This window comes from Bos grunniens, chromosome 3 (genome assembly GCF_055505025.1).
Source record: "Bos grunniens cultivar Pamir isolate PY7600 chromosome 3, Bosgru_T2T1.0, whole genome shotgun sequence".
Classification (NCBI taxonomy): domain Eukaryota; kingdom Metazoa; phylum Chordata; class Mammalia; order Artiodactyla; family Bovidae; genus Bos; species Bos grunniens.
This window is the reverse complement of record NC_141167.1, coordinates 22,137,607-22,161,719: the sequence shown is the minus strand read 5'-3', so window position 1 is coordinate 22,161,719 and position 24,113 is coordinate 22,137,607. Positions and strand designations below refer to the sequence as shown.

Here is a 24,113-nt window from a genome sequence, read left to right as displayed (position 1 = left end):
CACATCACACACGAGAGTACACAACACATTGTCAAGTGCTGAAACTCCCTTCTACAGCCAAGCCTGTTCCCTCTTGCAGAAACATGGACATATTATTACCCATCTTATGTGACACACACCTCAACATACATGTACTACAGCCATATAGAGATAAGAATTTGGGACTATGGTGGGGCTGCATCTGGGCCCCCAGAGTCCTCAGCTCTGGCTGGGAACCAGTGTTCTGGGACTGACACAGTGATCATGGGGAGAAAGACTAATGTGCAGATGGAGGGACAGCTGAAGAAGAAGACCAGGAGGCACTTGGACTTCCTAGACATCCCCCTCTTTGCCAGAGTGAGTGTGGGCAGGAGAGGCCTGAGCCTTTGGGCAGAAGCAAACAGGAAGGGATACCTGCACTCTGGTCCTGCCTCTGTAGATGGAGAATAGGAGCAGCTTGTCTTATGAGAACCTGTAGAAGTTTCAGTTGCCTTGGACAAATGAAAATGATTCATGTTGTCAAGCAGGGTATTTCAAGGCTATTTATACTAGAGAATTAAACCTGATTCTGAACAATATCACACTGTTAAATAAGACACCACAGGGATAAGTTATTCAAGGAGCTTTTTCCGTAATCTGAATGTTTGTTTGTTCTTTAACCTTTTATATTTTTTACTGAAAAGAAAGTTAGTTGCTCAGTAGGTTCGAACTCTTTGCAACCCTAAAGACTGTAACGTGCCAGGCTCCTCTGTGGAATTCTGCAGGAAAGAATACTGTAATGGGTAGTCATTGCTTTCTCCAGGGGATCTTCCTGGCTAAGATTCAACCTGGGTCTCCTGCATTGCAGGCAGATTCTTTACCCTCTGTGCCACCAGCCCAATTTTTATTGGGGTACAGCCAATTATCAATGTGTGATAGTTTCAGGAGAACTCTGAAGGGACTCAGTTGTCAGGAAGCTTTTAAAAATATTTACTTTTCTCTTTTATTTCAAACTGTCTAAAGGTTTCAAAAATGTAAGAATGTGATAGTTTGCAGTATCCTAGAACAACCCAGATCCCAAATCAATTTATAAATATTATCTTCTCTTCATAATACCTACATTTTGTAACAAAAGAGAGATTGGTTTAAGAAAAACAAACCAAAAAAAAGAACAGCAAATCTGGAGGCCCAGGTCTGAGCTCTGCCTTCACCTTCACCCTCCCCCAGGTGGGCGGGGACATCCTCCCAGATCAGGCTGGCTGCTCAGGGGAGGTCAGCCACAGTCAGGGACAGTCAGCGATCCAGAAGCCACTGCACCATGAGTGTCTCTGCACTGAGCCTCTCCAGAGCCCTGGGCGGTGTCTCCGGGCTCCTGCAGGTGGTCTCCCTGCTCGGCCTGGTTCTGCTTCTGATCAAGGCGGCACAGCTCTACCTACGCAGACAGTGGCTGCTCAAAGCCCTTCATCACTTCCCATCTCCTCCTTCCCACTGGTTCTGTGGACACAAGTGGGAGGTAGGATGGAGCTGGATGGGGGACTGGGAGGGTCGGGAGGGCCGGAGATCTAGAGCATGGTCACACTCAGCAAGTTCATACCTGGCCCTGTGCTTTCCTGAGAGCACAGATGTCCAGTCTGATGGATCAGCCCCGTGGGTTCACTGTGTGTGGAGACAACAGACAGGAATCTAAGAATGTGTCAAGTCACAGGAAAAGAGGCTTACCTGCGGGGTTGGGTTATGTCAGGTGTGGAGACAGAGTGGCTTGGTTCATTCAGACTAAGGGATTTTCTAGTCCGGTAAGGTCAGTGCCAGAAACCCACACCAGAGGCCACACACAGGAGCAAAGTTCCCATGATGGGGCCAAGTGAGGAGAACTGCCTGTTTGGTGTCGTCTTTCTGAACTATGAGCTCTTGGAACTGAGCCTGTAATCCTCCTCACCCTCAGTGCCCAAAACAGAGCCTGCACAGAGCGGTGTCAGTCCATTGTGTGGAGGGACAGGCAGGAGGGAAAGAAGCAGCTTGCAGGCTGGGAGGGGCAGCACCAGCCCACCCAGCACCGGCACCAAAGCCTGGGGGTGGGGGAGCTCAGAGCAAAGTCAGGGGCCACATGGAAATGGGTCACCAAGGGTCTGTGGCTTAAACAAGTTTTAGGATATAATCACAGGTTGCAGAGAGCTGAGGTCTCTCTTTCTCAGCAGCACGATTAGAGCAGAGTGGAGCCAAAGACAAGAACTAGAAGCAGCCCAAGCCCCATGCAGGCTGGCCCAGTACCTCTCTCCCCTCTCCTTCCTAATCTCCTGCACCCCAGGTCACTCAAGGTCCTTCCCCCTGCCTGTGCATTCCAGCCTCTGGGACTTGGCTCCCATGTGCCCTCTCCCCGGAATGATCTCATCCCTCCTATAAGTGTCTCACAAGTTCCAGGCCCAAGGCATTTTCATCCTGAATCTCCCAGGAGTAGAGAGGACACTCTTTTTCCCTTGGATGTCCTTCCCACAAGTCAGTGCTAACTAGTTATTTCTCTCTGCAAGATATAGCGATGAGCTTCTTCTGGGAAACCTTGCCTCTGGTTCATGTTTCTATCCTGAAAGCATCTTGGTAAATTAGGAGCCAAAGAAAAAGCAATTGCTGGAAGACTTCCTAACATCCAGGTCTGAGTTAGGCCCCCTTCCCCAAAGCTTCCTCATAGGCTTTGTCTTCTGTCCATCACACATTCATGATGCCTTCCGCTTATGGCCACTTGCTCTCTCAGTCTATTTCACAAGCCTTCAGGCCACAAACAGACAAGCATCTTGAGCCGCTGCCTAATTTAGTGCCTTCAGTCTGTGTCTGGCACAGAGTTGCTGCTCAGTAAACACAAGCTCAGTGAAGGAACGTGACCCAAAGTAGCCAATTTGCCTCAGAGCTGGTGAGTCTTGATGGTAGAAAGATGCTGGTAGAGGTCAGATACCAAAGTGTAGAGGGTTTGATCTGAGTTACACAGAAGCCATTGAAATAAAGATGATGTGACTATTTGGAACTTGCCTGGGATCAACTGTTGACCAGAAATCCAGAGGTAACAAAACAAACTGAGTCTCCAAAGTAGAGGAGAGGCAGTTGCTCTGTGGTAAAGATGACAGGCCACCAGGTAGAGGGAAGAACTTGAGCAAAGACACGGAAGATGAGCAGGTGGACCCAGTGCAGGAAGCGCTGGCAGCAGCATCCTGGGGGCAGAGCAATGGGTCCTGTGGAATCGCCAGCCTGTCAGGGCAAGAAGAGAGAGGGCAAATTCAGAAAGGAAAGGCCTTTGTGGTCCACACTCAGGGGTGTACAAAGATTCCACCACAAGACGGAAAGTGCACAAAAGTTTCTGACAATTAGTCAACGAAAATGAGATCAAAACTCCACAATCAAAATCTTATTTCAATACCATTCTCATATGTGTACATGCCAAATCTGACCTACAACTGTGCACACACTCAAGATGGAAAATTATATCACACACAATGTAATATTTAATTTTTTTCACTTAGCCAAACACATTCCAAACATTCTTTCATACTCATATACATTAAATGTATGCTGGGATAACATCAAACATATATATGATCAGGATGGCAAATGAAACTAATGTATACATTAAATTCTTAAAATATTTATCTCTTCTATAAATAAACCAAATAATATGAAAACTTGCTTACTTTCTCCAGGGGATCTTCCCAACCCAGGCATCGGCCCAGGTCTCCCACTTTGTAGATAAATTCATAATACCTGAGGTGCCAGGGAAGCCTACCAAGTGATACAAATTATCATAAATTGCTCAAGAAGTTATGTCACTGTGTGCAAATTATTTCCAAATGTTTCACAAGCCATGGAATTATCTTTGATGTAAGATTCTGTAGGCAGTTTGTAGTGTTGGCCCATAACTCTACTTGACATGGGACAGAATCCGATCTTAGGAGAATGGTGGACAGCCTGCAAGGTTGGATGAGATTCCAGGTCAGAAGAAATCGTTCTAAACTCTTAGTTCTGCTGATGGCTGCAGAGTGACCACCTGGTGCCCTTGCAGGCCTTCACCTCCACTCCTGCTCTGGAACTAAAAGAAAGAAGTCACTGACTTGTCTTTCCCTTGGTGACAGTACCAAGAGGAGGGCGAGCTGCCACACCTACTGAAAAGGGTAGAGAAATACCCAAGGGCCTGTGTTCGCTGGATGTGGGGCACGAGGGCCTTGTTATTGGTCTACGACCCTGACTACATGAAGATGGTCCTGGGGAGATCAGGTGAGAGGGAAACCCTCAGCCGGAGACAATCTTCCATTTGAGTACATGCCCCTGGGTGTGAAATTCCAGAAGACACAGGCACGTCAGATGCCAAGGCCTGAATTCCTCCAAACACCCTCCCAACCAAAGCCAGATAGGACAACATTATTTACTATTAATAAATGCTTTACTCCTGGTGAGGGCTGGTTTCTCTTTTACGTCTTTTTTTCTTTTTACAAACAAACTGAAATGATCCCAGACTGGAGCCAATTCCTTGTCCACACTGTCCTAGGTTGGGCACCTTTCACTGTTGCCTGTCCTGGGTCTTGAGATGGCCAGACCACCACTGACTATAGAAAAATCACAGATTCTGTCTCATTCTATGGCACTGAACAGAGTTTATGTTTCAGGGCAACTCACCATCTTAGTCCTGTGGGTGTTCTGCTCTGCAACACTGAGTCTACTTTCCTGGGACCACAGTGACTATCAGGACAGAGAGTCAGGGATGGGAGGCAAGTGGGTGGTGGCTTCAGAGTGAGTGCCGTTTGGCAAGCACCAGGAAGGGAAGGGAGCCAAGGTCTAGACCTCAGCTGCTCTAGAGGCTGTCTCCGTGTTTGGTCCCATCCATCTTCCCTCCTTACTTTTCAGACCCAAAGGCTCACGTTACCTACAGATGCCTGAAGCCCTGGATTGGTAAGTGCATTTAAATACAACTGCCAACCACCCACCCTTTAGGTTAACCAAGAGCAGTCTCTTTGTGTAAATGGAGAAGAACAGGAGTCAGGAACCCTCAGCTCTGAATCAACCCTCATTTTTCTAAAATTCCACCAATCTTTGTAATGGCACTGTAGCCCTCCTGAAGCCTAGCTGTTTCTTCATCAATTCTCAGTCTTTTCTAATGTTCCCTGACTTTTCAATAAGTTCTTTTATGACCTGCCCTCTTACACTTTTTCATCATAATCACATGCTATGGACAGACATACTGGAAATTCACATCCCTGAAGTGTACTGGCCTTGCTGACCCTTGCCCATGAGGAGACTTCTCCTGACACCCCTGGTTCCTCCCAAGAGGGCCCTAGTCTCTCCGATTCCCATACACACCCATCTGTGGTCCAGGGACAGGTTTGCTGCTGTTGGAGGGGCAGACGTGGTTCCAGCACCGGCGGATGCTGACCCCAGCCTTCCACTATGACATCCTGAAGCCCTACGTGGGAATCATGGCCGACTCTGTCCGAGTGATGCTGGTGAGTCCATCGCTTGTCACCATACGCGCTAGAATCCAGGACAGCTGACAAAGTCCACTATCAGACACTTACGTCCCTCAGACACCTACTGAATAGAGCCACCCAGAATGATGCACTCATGACTTAGTAGGAGACAGCACTCATTAAAGCTAGGTGGGACAGAGGAACATCTAGGCACCAACCTGGATCCATACTTTTCTCCTCACCAAGAGAAATAGGGCCACAGTGTATTCAGGGTCCACTCTTCTCCCATCTCCATGTTTGAACACAGGGGAGTAGATCAAGGAGGTCAGCTCAAATTGGCCCTGGCTGGCCTGGACAATGACAGTTGCAGAGGCAGAGTGGATATCCCAGGATGTCACACAAGTGGGATCTGGCCTGGGTTCCATGGCTTTTGCATGTCACTGAGCCATCCATAAGAGGAAATGAGTCCGGGTCTACACTCACAGAGCTGGGTCTTCACAAACATCACCTCTGATCCAGACCAGGTAGCACCTGTTCTTAGCTAACATTAGATGAACGAAAGCAATTGAGTAGCTCATGCCCCATTAGAGCCATTTTAGCTTTTCCTTGCCTTGAAATATTTGCTTCCTTGTGTTGGAAATCACCTGTCCAGATCTGACATCAGGACACAGAAGTTCTCCCTTTGTCGCCTGAGAAACTATGCTTTCTGCTCTGCCAAAAGTGGTTATTTTCATAAATTATTCCAAATATTCAGAATTACTTAGGATATTAGAGGAGAATATAACTGCATATATAAGAAAGATTCAGAAAAAATAGGCATCACATTACACACGGGTGTTACAGGCCTAAGTTGCTAAAACATGTCTACTTAGAAAATGGAGAAATCTCATCTGAAGATGTAGAGACAGAGAGAAAGCCTGGACCTGGCAGCACAGGTCTTCTAGGGGAGCAGAGCAGGGCCAGTGCCTCCTCCCTCCACAGGACAAGTGGGAGGAGCTCGTCAGCCAGGACTCACATCTGGAGATCTTTGGACATGTCTCCTTGATGACCCTGGACACCATCATGAAGTGTGCCTTCAGCCAACAGGGCAGCGTCCAGACGGACAGGTCAGTGACAGCTCTTCAAGGGCAGGGTCCTGTTTTCCCGAATGGGAAGGACTTACCTGAGAGGCAGTAAGGGCAGTGTGGATGTTTATCAACACAAGAAGTAACATTCTACAGAGAGACATGCACCACGGTCAAATTCCACCCAGACCACCCTTGACTCAGTCAGAGGTCCCTGACTCCTGCTCAGGGAGAAGCCTGGCCTCTCAGGACACCTGTAAAGGACTCCAGGGGGAGGGCTCCAGGGAAATGAGGCAGAAATCACAATGCCTCGGTGTTACCTGAGGAATCTGACCCTCTCCAGGTCAGCGCCTCCCTCGCCTCCAGCCTCTTCTGCATCCTCTCCCTTCAGGAACTCCCAGTCCTACATCCAGGCCATCAAGGACGTCAGTCATCTGATTATTTCCCGACTGCGGAATGCTTTCCACCAGAACGACCTCATCTACAGGCTGACCCCTGAAGGCCACTGGAACCACCGGGCCTGCCAGCTCGCCCATCAACACACAGGTTCCCCTCCTTCCTGGGCTGCTCCCCCACCTTCATCAGGCTCACATGGCCTGGCCTTGACCCCTTAGGCAGATCCCAGACTTCTGCTTCCTCTTCAGGAGCTGGCACAGACCCACCTGCTGCAGGGACTGGGAACCCAGAGGTCAGGGAGTCAGGTGTTGAACAGGGAGTTACAGGAGTCCCCATGTTGGTGATGGCTGAGTGAGACCCTATCCAAGCAGCATTCAGCCAGAGGCCCAAGGGCTGTGCTAGTGTTGGGATTCCCGTCTAGAGTAGAATGTGTTGGAACTCTAATTCCTGACATGCTCACCCAGTCCCACACTCACCCTCACCCTCATCCACCTGGCACCAAACTGGGCCTGAGGGGCAAATGGGGTTATGGTGGGTGCAGAATCTGAACTGCCCAGAGTGCTCAGTTCTGGCTGGAAATCACTGCTCTGGGACAGATGCAGTGATCAAGGAGAGGAAGGCTCGTCTGCAGAAGGAGGGAGAGCTGGAGAAGGTGAGGAGCAGGAGGCACTTGGACTTCCTGGACATCCTCCTCTTTGCCAGAGTGAGTGTGGGCAGGAGAGGCCTGAGCCTTTGGGCGGAAGCACACAGGAAGGGCAGACCCTGCACTCTGGTCCTGCCTCCACAGATGGAGAATGGGAGCAGCTTGTCTGACGAGGACCTCCGTGCTGAGGTGGACACGTTCATGTTTGAGGGTCACGACACCACAGCCAGTGGCATCTCCTGGATCCTCTATGCTCTAGCCTCCCACCCAGAACATCAGCAGAGGTGTCGGGAAGAGATCCAGAGCCTCCTCGCCGATGGTGCTTCCATCACCTGGTGAGCGTCCTGGAGATGGAAGAGCCCTGTCCTACCTGAACTAGAGAGAATCCGTGTTTGTCCAGTCCTGCCTGCCCTCAGATGGGCTTCCTTTCAGGGACCATCTGGACCAGATGCCCTACACGACCATGTGCATCAAGGAGGCCATGAGACTTTATCCACCAGTACCAGTCATCAGCAGAGAGCTGAGCAAGCCCATCACCTTCCCTGATGGACGCTCCTTACCTGCAGGTATGAACTTCACCTCACCACTCAGCTAAGCACTCTGTAGGACCACATGCTAGACCAGTAATCCACCTGTGCATTTCCAGTTCCAGGATGCTCTGGCTCTTGTCTGCCTGAAGATAATATTTATTCTGTAGTTTGAATGAGTTTTAAAAAATGCTTTTCCATAAATCCTAGGATTAATACTACCATATACTCAACAATCCTACTACTAGGAATATACCTTGGGAAAACCAGAATCCAAAAAGCACATGTGCCACAGTGTTCATTGCAGCATCGTTTACAATAGCCAGGTCGTGGAAGCAACCAAGGTGTCCACTGATAGATGAATGGATATGAAGCTGTGGTCCGTATACACAATGGAATATTACTCAGTATAAAATGGAACAAATATGAGTCAGTTGCAGTGAGGTGGAAGAATCTACAGCCTGTTATACAGAGGGAAGCACTCAGAAAGAGAAAAACAAATATTGCATAATAACACACACACGTATATATAGAATCTAGGAAAATAATGCTGATGAACGTATTTGCAGAGCAAGAATGTAGATGCAGACATAGGGAATGGACTTGTGGATGCAGGAGGGGAAGGAGAGGGTAGGATGATTTGAGAAAGTAACATCGACACAGATAGACTATCATGTGTAAAATACTAGTATGTATCTAGTGGAAAGCTGCTATATAAAAGGAAGCCCAGCCTGATTATCTGAAATGACCTAGAGGGGTGGAATGGGAAGGGGAGAGAGGTGCAAGATGGAGGGGATATAGCTGTTGTTTAGTTGCTAAGTCATGTCTGGCTTTTTTGTGACCTCATAGAGTGTAGCCTACCAGAATCCACTGTCCATGAGATTTCTCAGGCAAGAATACTGAAGTGAGTTGCCATTTCCTTCTCCATATATATAGATACATAACTGCCTTATTTGCACTGTAGTATGGCAGAAACTAACACACTGTTGAAAAGTAATTAACTTCTACTGAAAGAAAAAATGTTTGACACAAAACTTGAATGCAACAAAGCTCAACAAATAAATGTTGACCCTTCTGTGCAGTCTTATAATACAGCCTAAAATTCTGATTCTTGAATCATGACGGCAGAAGCAGAGGAAGGCATGGTGCTTCCATATGGGGTGTAAATAAGAGAGGGAGCTCAAAAGACTCCACCGTCATGGGTCAGAGGCTCTAGTCTCTGAGGTGCCCTCTGCTGGGTGGCAGAGAGCAAGTGATGATGAGGTCTGAGCCTTGCCATGGCTGGAGGCCACCCACTGACTCAGCACCCAGTGGGTCTGAATCCCAGCCCTGTTCCCTCCTAACTGTGGGATCATAGACCCAACCCTTAACCTCTCTGAGGCTCAGGTGCTTCATGGGCTTGTGGGGACAAAAGAGTGCTTGTGTGAGGATTAAATGATTCTTGCACATTCCCCAGCTTCATGATGGCACTTGATAAATGTGAGTTGTCACCTGAGCTGCTCCTAAGTGTAACCTTGCAGTTCTTTTAATTCTCAATCCTGAGCTGTGGTCACCTACCCCTAATCTGTGATCATGTGCTTTGTCATGCCCCGCCCACCTGTCTTGCAAGAGCATCATTTCTTTCAGAGTGACCGGGGGTGCTCCCATGATGGCTCCCAGGACTTTTGTGAAGCCGCTCATCCCCTGCACTATGGGACCATCAGGCTTCTCTCTCTCCTCTGCCCCACAGGAATCTTAGTCTCCCTCTCCATTTATGGGCTTCATCACAACCCGAAGGTGTGGCCAAACCCAGAGGTACGATGGACGTGGGAGGAGGAGATGGGATGCTCTCTCGACACCAAACCCTTCCCCTGCTCCCTCTCTGGGATTCTTATCCCCCAGTGCATTCATGTGAGGGGTTTGACCCCAAATGTCCTGACCCTGGTGCTCTCTCTGCAGGTGTTTGACCCAACTCGGTTTGCACCAGGTTCTACTCGACACAGCCATGCCTTCCTGCCCTTCTCAGGAGGATCCAGGTGAGGCCTCTGTACTGGGGGAGGCAAGTGTCACTGGTTGCTACCCGATGTGTGTGACTGTCTACCTTCATATGAGGAGCATGCAGTTCTGTCCTTGTCTGTTGATGTGCTGAGAAGGAGGCGTGGGTCTCCATGTACAAGAAGGTCTTCAGGGCCCTCCACTCTGACACTGACTTCCTACTGTCCACAAGGATTGACCTCATTTCCATGTCAGTGGCCAATCCAAAGTATCCAGTGTTTTCCTCACTTTAGGAGTATGACATTTGAGCATTACAGGTCTTCATGAAATTTAAACTACACATTTGGTTAGCACAATTTCAGTCACCTTAAAAGATGATTTTCTCTGTTGCCACCTTCCTAGTCAGCCCACTGTCTTTCTGCTTAATTCACCTGTCCACCCTCACTGTATTCGGCGTGCTTGTCTGGATTGGGAATTCCATGTCCTGAGGCTTCAAGTCATGTATGTGATCAGTTACAGTTGTAGTTTGAAGAAAGTTTCACAGTCAATGAGTGTGTTCTCAATTCCTGCAGTATATCCGACATAGATTTGACTGTGTATTAACATAACCATGGCATATATTTTCTGTTGCCAAAATTATTTATTAAAAAGCAGAATTTACATACCATAGTCCCAGATTATACAGAGTAATGTTAGTAAGAAAAACTTTAAAGTGGAGGACAATCAAGCCTGCTTTGGGAAGTCTATTGCTGATCCTGCTCATGATGCCAGTTTCTCACTGTTCATACTGTTCACACTGTTTGCTGAACCCAGGATAGAGGCTGGAGGAGGACTGGAGGAGCCGTAGGAACTGCAGACACGTTTATTCTCTCCTGGCTGTGTTATAGCCGCCATAACACAGCTCTGTCTGTCCTGACGCAGCCGCCGTAGCAGCAGCTGTAAAAACCGTAACATAGCTAGAACATAACCTCATATAATATAACCATGATGTCGTTCCAACGTAGCCCCAATGCAGCAGTAACCAGGGCTTTCATAGTCAAACTCATAAAGGCGTACCACACACCGCCCCCTGACCTTTTGCAGGTGGAGCTTATATAACAAAAGTAGCCAGAGTCCAAGCCAGTACCATGTGACACACATACGCAGTGCTATACGTGGTCTAGCTGTTCCATAATCATTAATTACAAACCTTGAGGCGACAGTGAGAGACCGCAGGGAGAGAGCGCCTGACAATGCCATCTTGGCTAATTTGCTCTTTCCCTACATGGGGGAGAGTATTTTGTGTTTGACACATGCATTTGAAAAATCTATGGCATGTAAAACATAAAGCACCCTTGAAATAGCTGTTAGCCTGACTGATACACTCCTAAATGGTTGCTGTGAAAATCTTAAAGGGCACAGAACCTCCCCTGAAATAGTAACTACAGTGACTTTGTAACTTAGTAGAAGCAACTTTTTTCTGACTGTACAGATCTAGGAAACTTTCAGTTGATGAATCAACCTTTACAGAACAGTGTTCAAGTAAACTGTCTTATTGATTCTAGGATTTGATTTACACAAGGGTCCCGTCCTTCCTTGTAGACATGGCTGCAGGTCATTCAGCTGCTACTAGAGGGCACAAGGGACTTGGCAGCTTGATTCCTAGATCAGACTGAATATTTCTTATATTCTGATTCCACTTGAGTTGTTTTCAATTCAATTACTATTGTTTAAATATGAAAGTATGTATTAAGCGTGTCTCCATGTGCAAAGACCTGTGCTAGGAGATGGGAACACAGGGATGATAACGCTGTCCTCCCCCAGGGCTCACTGTCAACAACATGTCTCCTCAAGACAGACATCATTCACACATCCACTCTTTCACTCATTCATTCCTTGAGCAGACTGTGGAGGATCCAGGATCCAGCGTTATGCTGGGCACTGGATGTGCTGTGTCCTTGAGTTACACCCATGGTGCCTTGAGGGTCCAGAGTGGGAAGAGGTGCAGCCAGCAGAGGGGGTGAGGGTGGTAGTCACTGGATGGAGCCTTGAGCATGAGGATGGCAGAGGCGAGGGGAGGGGACCTCAACCGTCCCTGAGTCGGGAAGACGAGAGGGACAGATTCAAGATGAGTGAGGAAGAATCCAGAGAGGGCTGTGATGCCGCTGAGGCACTGGGACATGTGCTCCCTGTGATGCGGAACATAGCAGGCCTGGAGCTACTGGGGCTTTAGAGGGAAGGGGAGGAATGGAGGCTGAAAAGGCCAGATGAGGAGCCCAAGTGATTGTTAGGAGGGTCATTTTTGGATTAGAATGGAACATTCCAAAGGTAGATTGACTGAGGGACTGAGGGAGACAGGAAGCAAGACCATTAACTGGGAAGGAATGGGTCCAGTAGGTTCAGGGTCATTAACCCTTGTCCTCTCCAGGAAGCCTCCCTGTTGCCATTCTGATTCCTTGCACAGCCCTGTCTTGTCATCTCTGGGGACTGGGCAGCCTGTCTGTCCACCGTAGGTGGTAAGGTTCTGAGAGGCTGTCTGCCCTGCCCCTACAGTGCCCTGGGCTGACCTGAAACCGGGAATTGCCAGTGGACGAGTGAATAAAGTACTAGTTCACAGTCTTGATCCACTTGACTTGACTCTGTGGTTTAGAGCACTGATGCTCCCCAGGTTTTCCTGCTGAGAGCAGGAGTATGAGTTAGGAGCTAGTCCTTAGAGAGGTGGGCTTTGTCATCTGTCAGGGGGAGAGCTTTGCTGGCAAGTTCAGTGTGTTGAGTAAGGAAGGGATTAGGGCTGGGCCACCTCTAGGAGAGCCCTGATTCCCTGTGCTCAGCAGGGGTTAGAAGCCTCTGCTTACTTCCTTTTTATCTCCGAACGTAGGAACTGCATCGGGAAGCAGTTTGCCATGAATGAGTTGAAGGTGGCCGTGGCCCTGACCTTGCTTCGCTTTGAGCTGTCACCAGATTCCTCCAGGGTCCCTGTGCCCATGCCAGTCATTGTGCTGAGATCCAAAAATGGGATCCACTTGCAGCTCAGGAAGCTCTCTGATCCAGGTGGGGACAAGGACAAGCCCTGAGGGCCCCTGCCCGCCATCCTGTCTTGCTGTCACTCTCCCTGTCCTTGCCCCTTTGCCCACTTCCTGCTTCTGTCTGCCCCCCTGCCAGCTTGCCTCATCTCCTGCCTCCTGCTCAGCTGACTTGCTGCCCTTCTCTCACCTTTCTCCAGGCTCCCTATCTGCTTGTCTCTCCATCTGTCTCTGACCCCCTGTATCTCTCACTGTCTACCGGAATCCTCATCACCCAATACCCTCCAGTCTGTCTGTTCTCACCTGTGTTTCTCCCCTTCTGCCTGCCTGTCTGTCCCTGTATTCACTTCTGTTTTGATGGTAAAATGAATTGTCTCTGCCTTAGGGACTTAGAAAAACACACAGTTATCCTCTGATGGCTCTGGAGTGAGAATTCTGAAAAGGGTTTCCCTGGACACAACCAAGATGTTGACTCACCCCTCATCCAGGGACCTGGTACAGGATCCTGCTTTTTGCCATTTTTGCATCTAGAGCTGCAATCCTTGCATTCCTTGGCTCCTGGGCCCTCCTCCACATTCAAATCCAGCAGCATCTTCAAATGTCCCTCTGCTTCTGTCTTCATATAACCTTCTCTTTCATCAAGACTTTGTGCTTACCTGGGCAACTCAGATCAAACAGGCTTATTCTGGGTTTCTGGGAACTAGAACAAAAACACCTGGGGAGCCATCACTGGACCTGTTAAATCCTGTGTGATTCCTTCGCCCTGGGCCACTGCTCTCTCCTGTGTGAGATGGGTCTACCTCCATTTCACTCACATGGTTTCCTCTTTCCCCGTCCCTGGATAAAGTGCACAATATCATATGGAATGTGTGTGTCTTGTCTGAACGGAGTTGGATGAAGCAGAAGAGAGAGAAGGGGAGGGAATAACAGCGGGGAGGAGGAGGGGAATAACACCTGCTCTATGGGGCCGAGACCCTAGCAAGGACAGCGTGTCCAGACCCCCTGCAGCTTCACACTCTGGAGTCACTCAAGCCCCACACCCTGCCTGGCGCCTGAGGCTCCCATGACAGCTGAGTCAGAAGAAAGGCCTTGTCACCTAAGGCTCAGAGGGAAAAAGCTCACACCAACACCTGTCAGAGAAGGAGCCTGCCTCTTCTTCTGTGGTAGCTTTCTCACCACATCTATAGAGGGGCCCAGCCAGCGCCCACCCTGTGCTGAGCAGGGAAGACTTGCAGACTTGGTCAGGCACATGGGTCTCCTTCACCCCAGAAGAGATTTGAGAAGAGCCCAGACTGGCTGTGTCACTAGCCCCCTGGCAGCCCTTCCCCATGGACAGGACCTGCAGGCTCCTCAGATGCCACAAGGGGTGGGTCCGTGTGTGTGCAGGAGGCCTGGGAGGAACCAGCTGGGCACAAGTCTTGGGTGCCAAGCAGGGAGAAGCCAGGCCCCTCAGGACACTTGTAAATACTGAGCTTCTCCAGAGGGTAAGACAGAAATGACAATGCCTCAGTTGGGAATGCAAACTAGTATAGCCACTGTGGAGAACAGCGTGGAGATTCCTTAAAAAGCTGGAAATAGAACTGCCGTATGACCCAGCCATCCCACTTCAGGGTATACACACTGAGGAAACCAGAATTGAAAGAGACATGTGTAGCCCAATGTTCATTGCAGCACAGTTTACCATAGCCAGGATATGGAGCAACCTAGATGTCCACTGGCAGACGAATGGATGAGGAATTTGTGGTACATATACACAATGCAGTATTACTCAGCTGTAAAAAAGAACGCCTTTGAGTCCATTCTAATGAGGTGGACGAAACTGGAGCCTATTATACAGAGTGAAGTAAGTCAGAAAGACCAGTACGGTACATTAATGCATATATTTAGAATTTAGAAAGACGGTAATGACGACCCTACATGGAAGACAGCAAAAGAGACACAGATGTAAAGAACAGACTTTTGGACTATGTGGTAGAAGCAAGAATGGGGTGATATGAGAGAATAGCACTGAAACATGTATATTACCATATGTAAAACAGATGACCAGTGCAAGTTCAATATATGAAGCAGGGCACTCAAAGCTGGTGCTCTGGGATAACCCAGAGAGATGGGGTGGGGGGGTTCAGGAAAAGGGGACGCATGTACACCTGTGGCTGGGTCGACATATGGCAAAAACCACCACAACATTGTATAGTAATTAGCCTCCACTTAAAACAAATAAGTAACAGGAATAGAGGTAGTGTAGAAAAATTATAAAATAAAATGAGTGAACTTGTTTACAAAACAGAAACTGACTCACAGACATAGAAACATGCATTAGCTTACCAAGGAAAAAGGGAGAAAGGAATAAATTAGGAATATGGGATTATTCGATAAACACTACTGTATATAAAGTAGATAAATATCAAGATTTTACTGTTTAGGACTGGGAATCTTATTCAACATATTTTGATAACCTATAATGGAGGAGAATCTGAAAAAGAGAATGTATGCATATAGTGCATACATCTGAATCTCTTTGCTGTACACCTGAACTAACACAGTATTGCAAATCAACTAAAAGTCAATAAAGTAAAAAAAAAAAAAAAACAAAGAAAAAGCACCATACATTGGCCTTTAATTTAGAGCATTTACCCTTTCCTGGAGAACCTTACCTCAGACATGCCAGTTATTGCCACCTAGAGGTGCTGTATACCCATCCCTCCTAAAGTTATTTTTCTGGTTCTGGAATGCATAACTAGAACACATATATTCATCAGTTGGTAAAGAAGTAGCTAAATTTAGGGTTTTAATGTTTTGAGCTTCCCTGGGATCTTCCCATATGTCCCCATTCCAACGTCAGGTTCCCATTACTTCCCAATAAAGGCGCACACTTTGGCGGAAGATTGGGAAATCAATTTGCATGTAATTCAGACACTGACAGGATGAGACTCTGGATTTTGTTTTCACAAATCTCAGCCCTGGCTGAGGCCCTGTGGCTACAGGAAACAAAGGTTTCTTTCAGGTCAGATATTGAAGCCTTCCAGTCAGTTGTGTGTAGTTTGGCCTGGGAATTTGAATCCCCAACCTCATCCATTTCCTTCAGTGCTTTCACCAGTACAGCTAGGACCAACCAGCTGGTCTTACTAAACTCTTAAATTTGCCTGAAAAGTTCTAAGATATTGAATATATGGTCATCAGAATCTTCCTTTTTATAAAAATATGGTTAGTAACATTCAGTGATGATGTTTTATGTATCTTTATTTAAAATCCTCAAATATGATGCTCTTAAAGGACTGCACTCAATATTTCAGCAAATTTGGAAAGCTCAGCAATGGCCATAAGATGGGCAAAGGTCAGTTTTCATTCCAATCCCCAATAAGGGCAACGCTAAAGAATGTTCAGACCACATACCATTGTGCTAACTTTACATGCTAGCAAGAGTATGCTCAAAATCCTTCAAGCTAGGACTCAGCAGTATGTGAATTGTGAATTTCCAGATGTGCAAGCTGGGTTTAAAAAACATAGAGGGACCAGAGATCAAATTATCAACATTAGCTGGGTCATTGAGAAAGCAAGGGAATTCCAGAAAAACATCTACTTCTGCTTCACTGGCTATACTAAAGCCTTTGACTATGTGGATCACAATAAACTGTGGAAAATTCTGAAAGAGATGGGAATACCAGACCACCTGACCTGCCTCTTGAGAAACCTATATGTAGATCAGGAAGCAACAGTTAGAATTGGACATGGAACAACAGACTGGTTCCAAATAGGAAAAGGAGTATGTCAAGGCTGTATATTGTCACCCTGCTTATTTGACTTATATGCAGAGTACATCATGAGAAACGCTGGGCTGGAAGAAGCACAAGCTGGAATCAAGATTGCCGGGAGAAATATCAATAACCTCAGATATGCAGATGACACCACCCTTATGGCAGAAAGTGAAGAGGAACTAAAAAGCCTCTTGATGAAAATGAAAGAGGAGAGTGAAAAAGCTGGTTTAAAGCTCGACATTCAGAAAACTAAGATCATGGCATCTGGTCCCATCCCTTCATGGGAAATAGATGGGGAGACAGTGGAAACAGTGTCAGACTTTATTTTGAGCTCCAAAATCTCTGCAGATGGTGATTGCAGCCATGAAATTAAAAGAAGCTTACTCCTTGGAAGAAAAGTTATGACCAACCTAGATAGCATATTCAAAAGCAGAGACATTACTTTGCCAACAGAGGTCGTCTAGTCAAGGCTATTGTTTTTCCAGTGGTCATGCATGGATGTGAGAGTTGGACTGTGAAGAAAGCTGAGCGCCAAAGAATTGATGCTTTTGAACTGTGGTGTTGGAGAAGACTCTTGCGAATCCCTTGGACTGCAAGGAGATCCAACCAGTCCATTCTAAAGGAGATTGGTCCTGGGTGTTCTTTGGAAGAAATGATGCTAAAGCTGAAACTCTAGTACTTTGGCCACCTCATGTGAAGAGTTGACTCATTGGAAAAGACTCTGATGCTGGGAGGGATTGGGGGCAGGAGGAGAAGGGGACAACAGAGGATGAGATGGCTGGATGGCATCACTGACTCAATGGACGTGAGTTTGAGTGAACTCCGGGAGTTGGTGATGGACAGGGAGACCTGGCGTGCTGTGATTCATGGGGTCACCAAGATTCAGACACGACTGAGCAACTGAACTGAACTGAAGAGGAACTAAAAGCCTCTTAATAAGAGTGAAATAAGGGAGAGTCGGACACGACTGAGTGACTGAACTGAACTAAACTGAAGGGAGTGAAAAAACTGGCTTGAAACTCAGGGTTCAAAATACTAAGATCGTGGCATTTGATTGCAACATTTCATGGCAAACAGAAGCGAAAAATTGGAAGCAGTGACAGATTTTATTTTCTTGGGCTCCAAAATCACTGTGGATGGTGACTGCAGCCATGAAATTTGAGACACTTGGTTGGAGAGATTGTCTAGAGGGTGGTGTATGTTCTAGGACAGAGAGTATAGAAAGGATGATATAGAGAAAGCAGCTGGCACCATGGCACCACATAGCAAGCTGATACAAAATGAATGAGAGTCAGGAATTAGCAAAGCTGGAGTTATAAATTTAAGGCGATGGTCTTAATTCTGACAATGACTTGTTTTGTGTCTTGAAAAGTCCACTATCCCTGTTTTCTTATCCGTAAAACAAGCTTAATAACACATGGTAAATTGGGGAGTAGTTGTGATTGTGTTTTAGAAAGTATAAGCTCTATGTAAGCATTGAAGAGACACTTTAAAACCTTTACAGCTTTTACTGCCAGCATCGTGCAGAGTACAGGAAAAGGATACTGCGCTTTCTCAGATTCATTACTGTATCTAATTCCAGGCAGAAAGAGGTGATATGGATTTGTTCTTGTTCAGTCCCTCAGTCATGTTTGGCTCTTTGTGACTCCATGGACTGCAGCACACCAGGCTTCCTTATCCTTCACCATCTCCGGACCACTGAGTCAGTGATGCCATCCAATCATCTTGTCCTCTGTCATCCCCTTCTCCACCTGCCTTCAATCCTTCCCAGCATCACAGTCTTTGTTAATGAGTCAGCTCTTCCCATAAGGTAGCCAAAGTATTGGAACTCCAGCTTCAGCATGAGTCCTTCCAATGAATATTCAGGATTGATTTCCTTTAGGATTGACTGGTTCGAACTCCTTGCAGTCCACGGTACTCTCTAGAGTCTTCTCCAACACCACAGTTGAAAAGCATCAATTCTTCGACACTTAGCTGTCTTTATGGTCCAGTTCTCACATCCATACATGACTACTGGGAAAACCATAGCTTTGACTTTACATACCCATGTCGGTAAAGTAATGTCTCTACTTTTTCATATGTTGTCTAGGCTTGTCATGGGTTTTCTTCCAAGGAGCAAGCATCTTCTAATTTCATGGCCACAGTCAACATCCTCAGTGATTTTGGAGCCCAAGAAACTAAAGTCCGTCACTATTTCCACTGGTTCTCCATATAATTGCCATGAAGTGATGGGACTGGATGCCATGATGTTAGTTTTTTGAATGTTGAGTTTTAAGCCAGCTTCAACTGGAGTGATACATATTGACCCAGGCTAAAACAAACAGAATTGTTCTGTGACTTCCACTGCATGGGAAAAGCAAGCAAATATTTAGGCTTGAAAGACTTTTCCTGGAAATTGCTGTCTTTATATGAGCGTAAAAGTAAGCAAGATATGATAACTCACATCAGCATCAAACCCAACGTTCTCAAATGCAGAGAACAAGAAGTGCCTGTTACCTCCCCACAGCAGTAATCACTATAAGCTGCTGCCTTGGGAACTGACTACATTCTTTCTTCTGCCTTTCTGTTGCCTATAACCTGAGCCAGGAAGAATTCTGAAATAAAAATATTAATTTATTTGTTAAAATATGGCACTAAACACTGACCCTAGTCTATTGAAGAAAATGATTTAACTAGTCCAAGTTACACTTCCTCCCTATTTCACTCATTTACCAAATCAGTAAGTATTTATTTCAAATCCTGAAAGACAATGCTGTGAAAGTGTCGCACTCAATATGCCAGCAAATTTGGAAAACTCAGCAGTGGCCACAGGACTGGAAAAGTCAGTTTTCATTCCAATCCCAAAGAAAGGCAATGCCAAAGAGTGCTCAAACTACTGCACAATTGCACTCATCTCACACTCTAGTAAAGTAATACTCAGAATTCTCCAAGCCAGGCTTCAGCAATACGTGAACTATGAACTTCCAGATGTTCAAGCTGGTTTTAGAAAAGGCAGAGGAACCAGAGATCAAATTGCCAACATCCGATGGATCATGGAAAAAGCAAGAGAGTTCCAGAAAAACATCTACTTCTGCTTTATTGACTATGCCAAAGCCTTTGACTGTGTGGATCACAATAAACTGTGGAAAATTCTGAAAGAGATGGGAATACCAGACCACCTGACCTGCCTCTTGAGAAATCTGTATGCAGGTCAGGAAGCAACAGTTAGAACTGGACATGGAACAACAGACTGGTTCCAAATAGGAAAATGAGTATGTCAAGGCTGTATATTGTCACCCTGCTTATTTGACTTATATGCAGAGTACATCATGAGAAACGCTGGGCTGGAAGAAACACAAACTGGAATCAAGATTGCCGGGAGAAATATCAATAACCTCAGTTATGCAGATGACACCACCCTTCTGGCAGAAAGTGAAGAGGAACTAAAAAGCCTCTTGATGAAAATGAAAGAGGAGAGTGAAAAAGCTGGCTTAAAGCTCGACATTCAGAAAACTAAGATCATGGCATCTGGTCCCATCCCTTCATGGGAAATAGATGGGGAGACAGTGGAAACAGTGTCAGACTTTATTTTGGGGGGCTCCAAAATCTCTGCAGATGGTGATTGCAGCCATGAAATTAAAAGAAGCTTACTCCTTGGAAAGAAAGTTATGACCAATCTAGGTAGCATATTCAAAAGCAGAGATACTACTTTGCCAACAAAGGTCCGTCTAGTCAAGGCTATGGTTTTTCCAGTGGTCATGTATGGATGTGAGAGTTGGAATGTGAAGAAAGCTGATCGCTGAAGGGTTGATGCTTTTGAACTATGGTTTTGGAGAAGACTCTTGAGAGTCCCTTGGACTGCAAGGAGATCCAACCAGTCCATCCTAAAGGAGACCAGTCCTGGGTGTTCTTTGGAAAGAATGATGCTAAAGCTGAAACTCTAGTACTTTGACCACCTCATGCAAAGAGTTGACTCATTGGAAAAGACCCTGATGCTGGGAGGGATTGTGGGCAGGAGGAGAAGGGGACGACAGAGGATGAGATGGCTGGATGGCATCACTGACTCAATGCACATGAGTTTGGGTGAACTCTGGGAGTTGGTGATGGACAGGGAGGCCAGGCGTGCTGCGATTCATGAGGTCGCAAAGAGTCGGACACAACTGAGCGACTGAACTGAACTGAAGTATTTATTGAGGATCATCAGTAAGTACTGTCTTCTGGTCCAGGTTATGGAAATTATAAGGACATTGAATGCTTAGTGACAACTTTAAAGGAGTCCTTGATTGGGTTAGGTGGGTACCAAATGAAAGGGAAAAATATTTACTGGTTAATAAATAGTAACTACAATTAACATAGAATTTTTAAAGAGTTTAGCGCATACTCTACAGTTGAATAGTCTCACTTTGTAATAAGCTCATTGAAAATTCTCCATAAATATCATTTTCAGTGATTGCTACATCTAACCACAGAGATTACCCAACACTTTCTCACCAAGGCAGCCCTGAGTAGTGAAGCCTCACTACTGCATTTATACCAGTTCATGGAGTTGACAACCTACTACTTGGATCACTGGAAAACAGATCAAACATGAAATGCCCTTGGAAAATTAGGCTGTTTTCATGTATGGACAGCAGCTCAACACACTCATTATCTTTTTATGCTCATGGTTAACAGCAGAGTCTCTGGAGCCAGACTGCCTGGGTTTGAATCCTGGTTCTACCTCTCACCACCAGAGTGACCCTGGGCAAGCAACTAGCCTCTTAGTGCCTTTATTTTCTTGTCTAGACTATGGGGATTTTTAAAATCTGTCTTGTAGGATCCTTGTAAGATAAAATATATAATGTTCTATCCTTAGTGCCTAGAACATAGGAGGTGCTCACCAACAGTAGCTATTACCAAGCATTTTGAGCCCAGCTACATAGAAGAAGCCAAGGACTGGAGGAGGGAAAAGGTAACAACCAGAATTCAAATCCCAGCTTCTCCCACTTCAAAGTTCTTTCCCTTACTGCCCCTATGCTGTGGCAGAAAAGCTAGTGCTGAGCCAAGTGAAGGGGAAAAGTCAGGGTCCAAGAGTCCTTGTGTGGGGGCACAGAGGGGGATGGAAGGCAACCAAAGAACAAGGTGAAAGTGGAGAAGAATGAGTGTAAGCGGTTACATGCCCTGGAGTTTGGACAGAGGTCAGGATTTAGGGGAAAAAGAAAACTCTGGCCTCATGGGTTGTGTAATAAATCCCCTGTCATGAGGATGGGCAAAGGAGGAGGGTGTTGGGAGTAAGAGGTTAAATAGTTCAAAGAGCACGTCCATAGGAAATGGGGCCCCTTTGGGAAAGCTTTCCAAAAAATCCTTCCTGAAATGTATGGTGTTTTACTTTCTGTGTTATGGGCCTCTGATATGACCTTGAAGGAGATAATCATGGGAAAAGTGAGAGGTGTGTTGAGTTGAAGGTGATGTCCTCACCCCTTGCTTTTTCATGTATGACATCCATTGATTTGCCAATACATGGAAAATTTTCCTAGCGTTTGCCAACTTGTGTTCTACTATCCATCCTCCAGACATCTTCAGTTTTTAATTTTCACCTTCCCTAGGTGGCCCAAGCCTAATATTCATTCCTTCAGTGCATCCTTTATCATATTTCATTGAACTAATTCATTTTCTGTCTTAAGGCACTAAACCATGAACTCAAAAGATATTAATTTTTGAGTGATTGAATGACTATGAATGAATGAATAATTGTGTGAGGTATTCAGAGAAAGGATTACCATCCTATCTATATTAGTTTTGCAGGAGAACTGTAGCAATTTACCAGAAACTTGGTGACTTAAACAATATAAATTTATTTTGCTATAATTCTTGGGGTCATAGTATGAAATCAATATCACTGGGTCAAAATCAAGATATTGGCAGGGCCATACTCTCCGTAGAATCTCTAGGGTGAATTCATTCTCTGCCCTGCCCTCGCAGCTGCTCCTAAGGTACCTATTGTAAGCATATTTTGAATTTGAGGCCAATCCTGACCTTAGGATGGAGTACAGAGCTAACTTGTTTTTGGTAGAATAAATTGTATCCTTAATTTTATATTAATTAATGGATGTGGTATAGGTAGAGGAATTCAACTTGTTAATATATAGGCAAGCAATAAACTGATGCAATGATAAATATTAATACAAAGGAAGCTCATGGGTATAATGATTCTTTAATAATTTTACAGCTTCATCAATTAGTATTGATATTCCACAGAAGAGAAAAAATGATCTTTTTTGAAGTTCTGCACACCCTAAAACTTTTTGTACCATTAATGTTAGGAATGCTATGGTAATTAAACAGGAATAGCTAGTCACAGGGCTTCCTAGGTGGTATAGTGGTAAAGAATCTGCCTGCCAGTGCAGGAGACGGCAGGAGACGGGTTTGATCCATGAGTCGGGAAGATCCCTGGAGGAGGAAGTGGCAACCCACTCCAGTATTCCTGCCTGGAAAATCCCATGGACAGAAGAACCTGGAGAGTTATAGTCCATGGGGTCGCAAAGAGGTGGTCACAACTGAGCGACTTGGCACACTGGAGCACTCAAACAGCTAAAAACAGGTCATTACTAATGAACATATTGTTAAGAAGAATTGCCCCTCTGAATAGAAAGGTTTAAGTGTTACACAATTATCAGGCTTTGCTACTTTAACAAACCCATTTTGGAGTAGAGCTAATGTTTATTGTTTTGGTTAAGATGATGTCACTTATTTAATATAAAAAACTTTCAAAAGATTGGCTTTACTTCTGTTTCCCTTTTTAATATATAGTAGCCTGTCAGGAATGGTTTGTCTGTTCGTGCTAGATTTCTAATATTTAGCAAAGATATAAGCAGAGTTTTAAATGATCGTCCTATTTTTTGCAGATCTTGCTCATCACATAAATTGCAAATAATGGATACAAAGCATAAGACTAACCCACTGGAGTGGGTCGCCATTAGCTCCTCCAGTGGATCTTCTCAACCCAGGGATCGAGCCAGAATCTCCTGCATCTCCTACACCCCAGGATTTATTTATTTTATAAATAACAGTTGGAACCTTTTGACTCAATTCATTTTGCCTAACCCCTATCCCTTACTTCTGGCAACCTCCAATTTTTTCTCTGTAAGTCCAGTTGTTTTATTTTATTTTGGATTAGACATTTAAGTGAGATGATCTTTCTTGGTCTGACTTATTTTAGTTATCATATTGCCCTCAAGTTTCATCCATGTTGTCACAAATAGCCAGATTCCCTTCCTTTCTTATGTCTGAATTACATTCCAGTTATATATATGTATATATGTGCTCAGTCACTTCAGTTGTGTTTGACTCCTTGTGACACTATAGACTGTAGCCTCCCAGGCTCCTCTGTCCATG

General features: G+C 45.7%; 1 protein-coding gene across 6 annotated transcripts; it reads left to right on the top strand.

Annotated features, from left to right (window-relative positions):
• The first annotated feature begins 1,237 nt into the window (after window positions 1-1,237).
• Window positions 1,238-23,794, top strand: LOC147375278 (cytochrome P450 4A25-like). 6 transcript variants are annotated; one of them, XM_086387047.1, is made up of 13 exons: window positions 1,238-1,471; window positions 4,071-4,212; window positions 4,840-4,884; window positions 5,308-5,435; window positions 6,381-6,505; window positions 6,855-7,009; window positions 7,456-7,562; window positions 7,647-7,837; window positions 7,935-8,068; window positions 9,759-9,823; window positions 9,968-10,044; window positions 12,861-13,033; window positions 23,624-23,794. In XM_086387047.1, exons 1-13 carry the CDS (start codon window positions 1,277-1,279, stop codon window positions 23,650-23,652), a joined length of 1,566 nt encoding a protein of 521 aa, XP_086243173.1. In that variant the 5' UTR covers window positions 1,238-1,276; the 3' UTR covers window positions 23,653-23,794. The 6 variants fall into 6 exon arrangements, with proteins under 6 accessions (XP_086243173.1, XP_086243175.1, XP_086243156.1 ...); XM_086387049.1 differs by lacking the exon at window positions 23,624-23,794 and adding an exon at window positions 13,391-13,866; XM_086387030.1 differs by having other exon boundaries at window positions 7,456-7,837.
• The last annotated feature ends 319 nt before the right edge of the window (window positions 23,795-24,113 follow it).

Coding starts and splice junctions, on each gene's coding strand:
- LOC147375278 (XM_086387030.1), top strand. CDS start 1,277: ATGAGTGTCTCTGCACTGAGCCTCTCCAGAGCCCTGGGCGGTGTCTCC. Junction 7,010..7,455: donor GCTCGCCCATCAACACACAG/GTTCCCCTCCTT, acceptor GCTCTGGGACAG/ATGCAGTGATCAAGGAGAGG. Junction 13,034..23,623: donor CAGGAAGCTCTCTGATCCAG/GTGGGGACAAGG, acceptor TATTTTTTGCAG/ATCTTGCTCATCACATAAAT.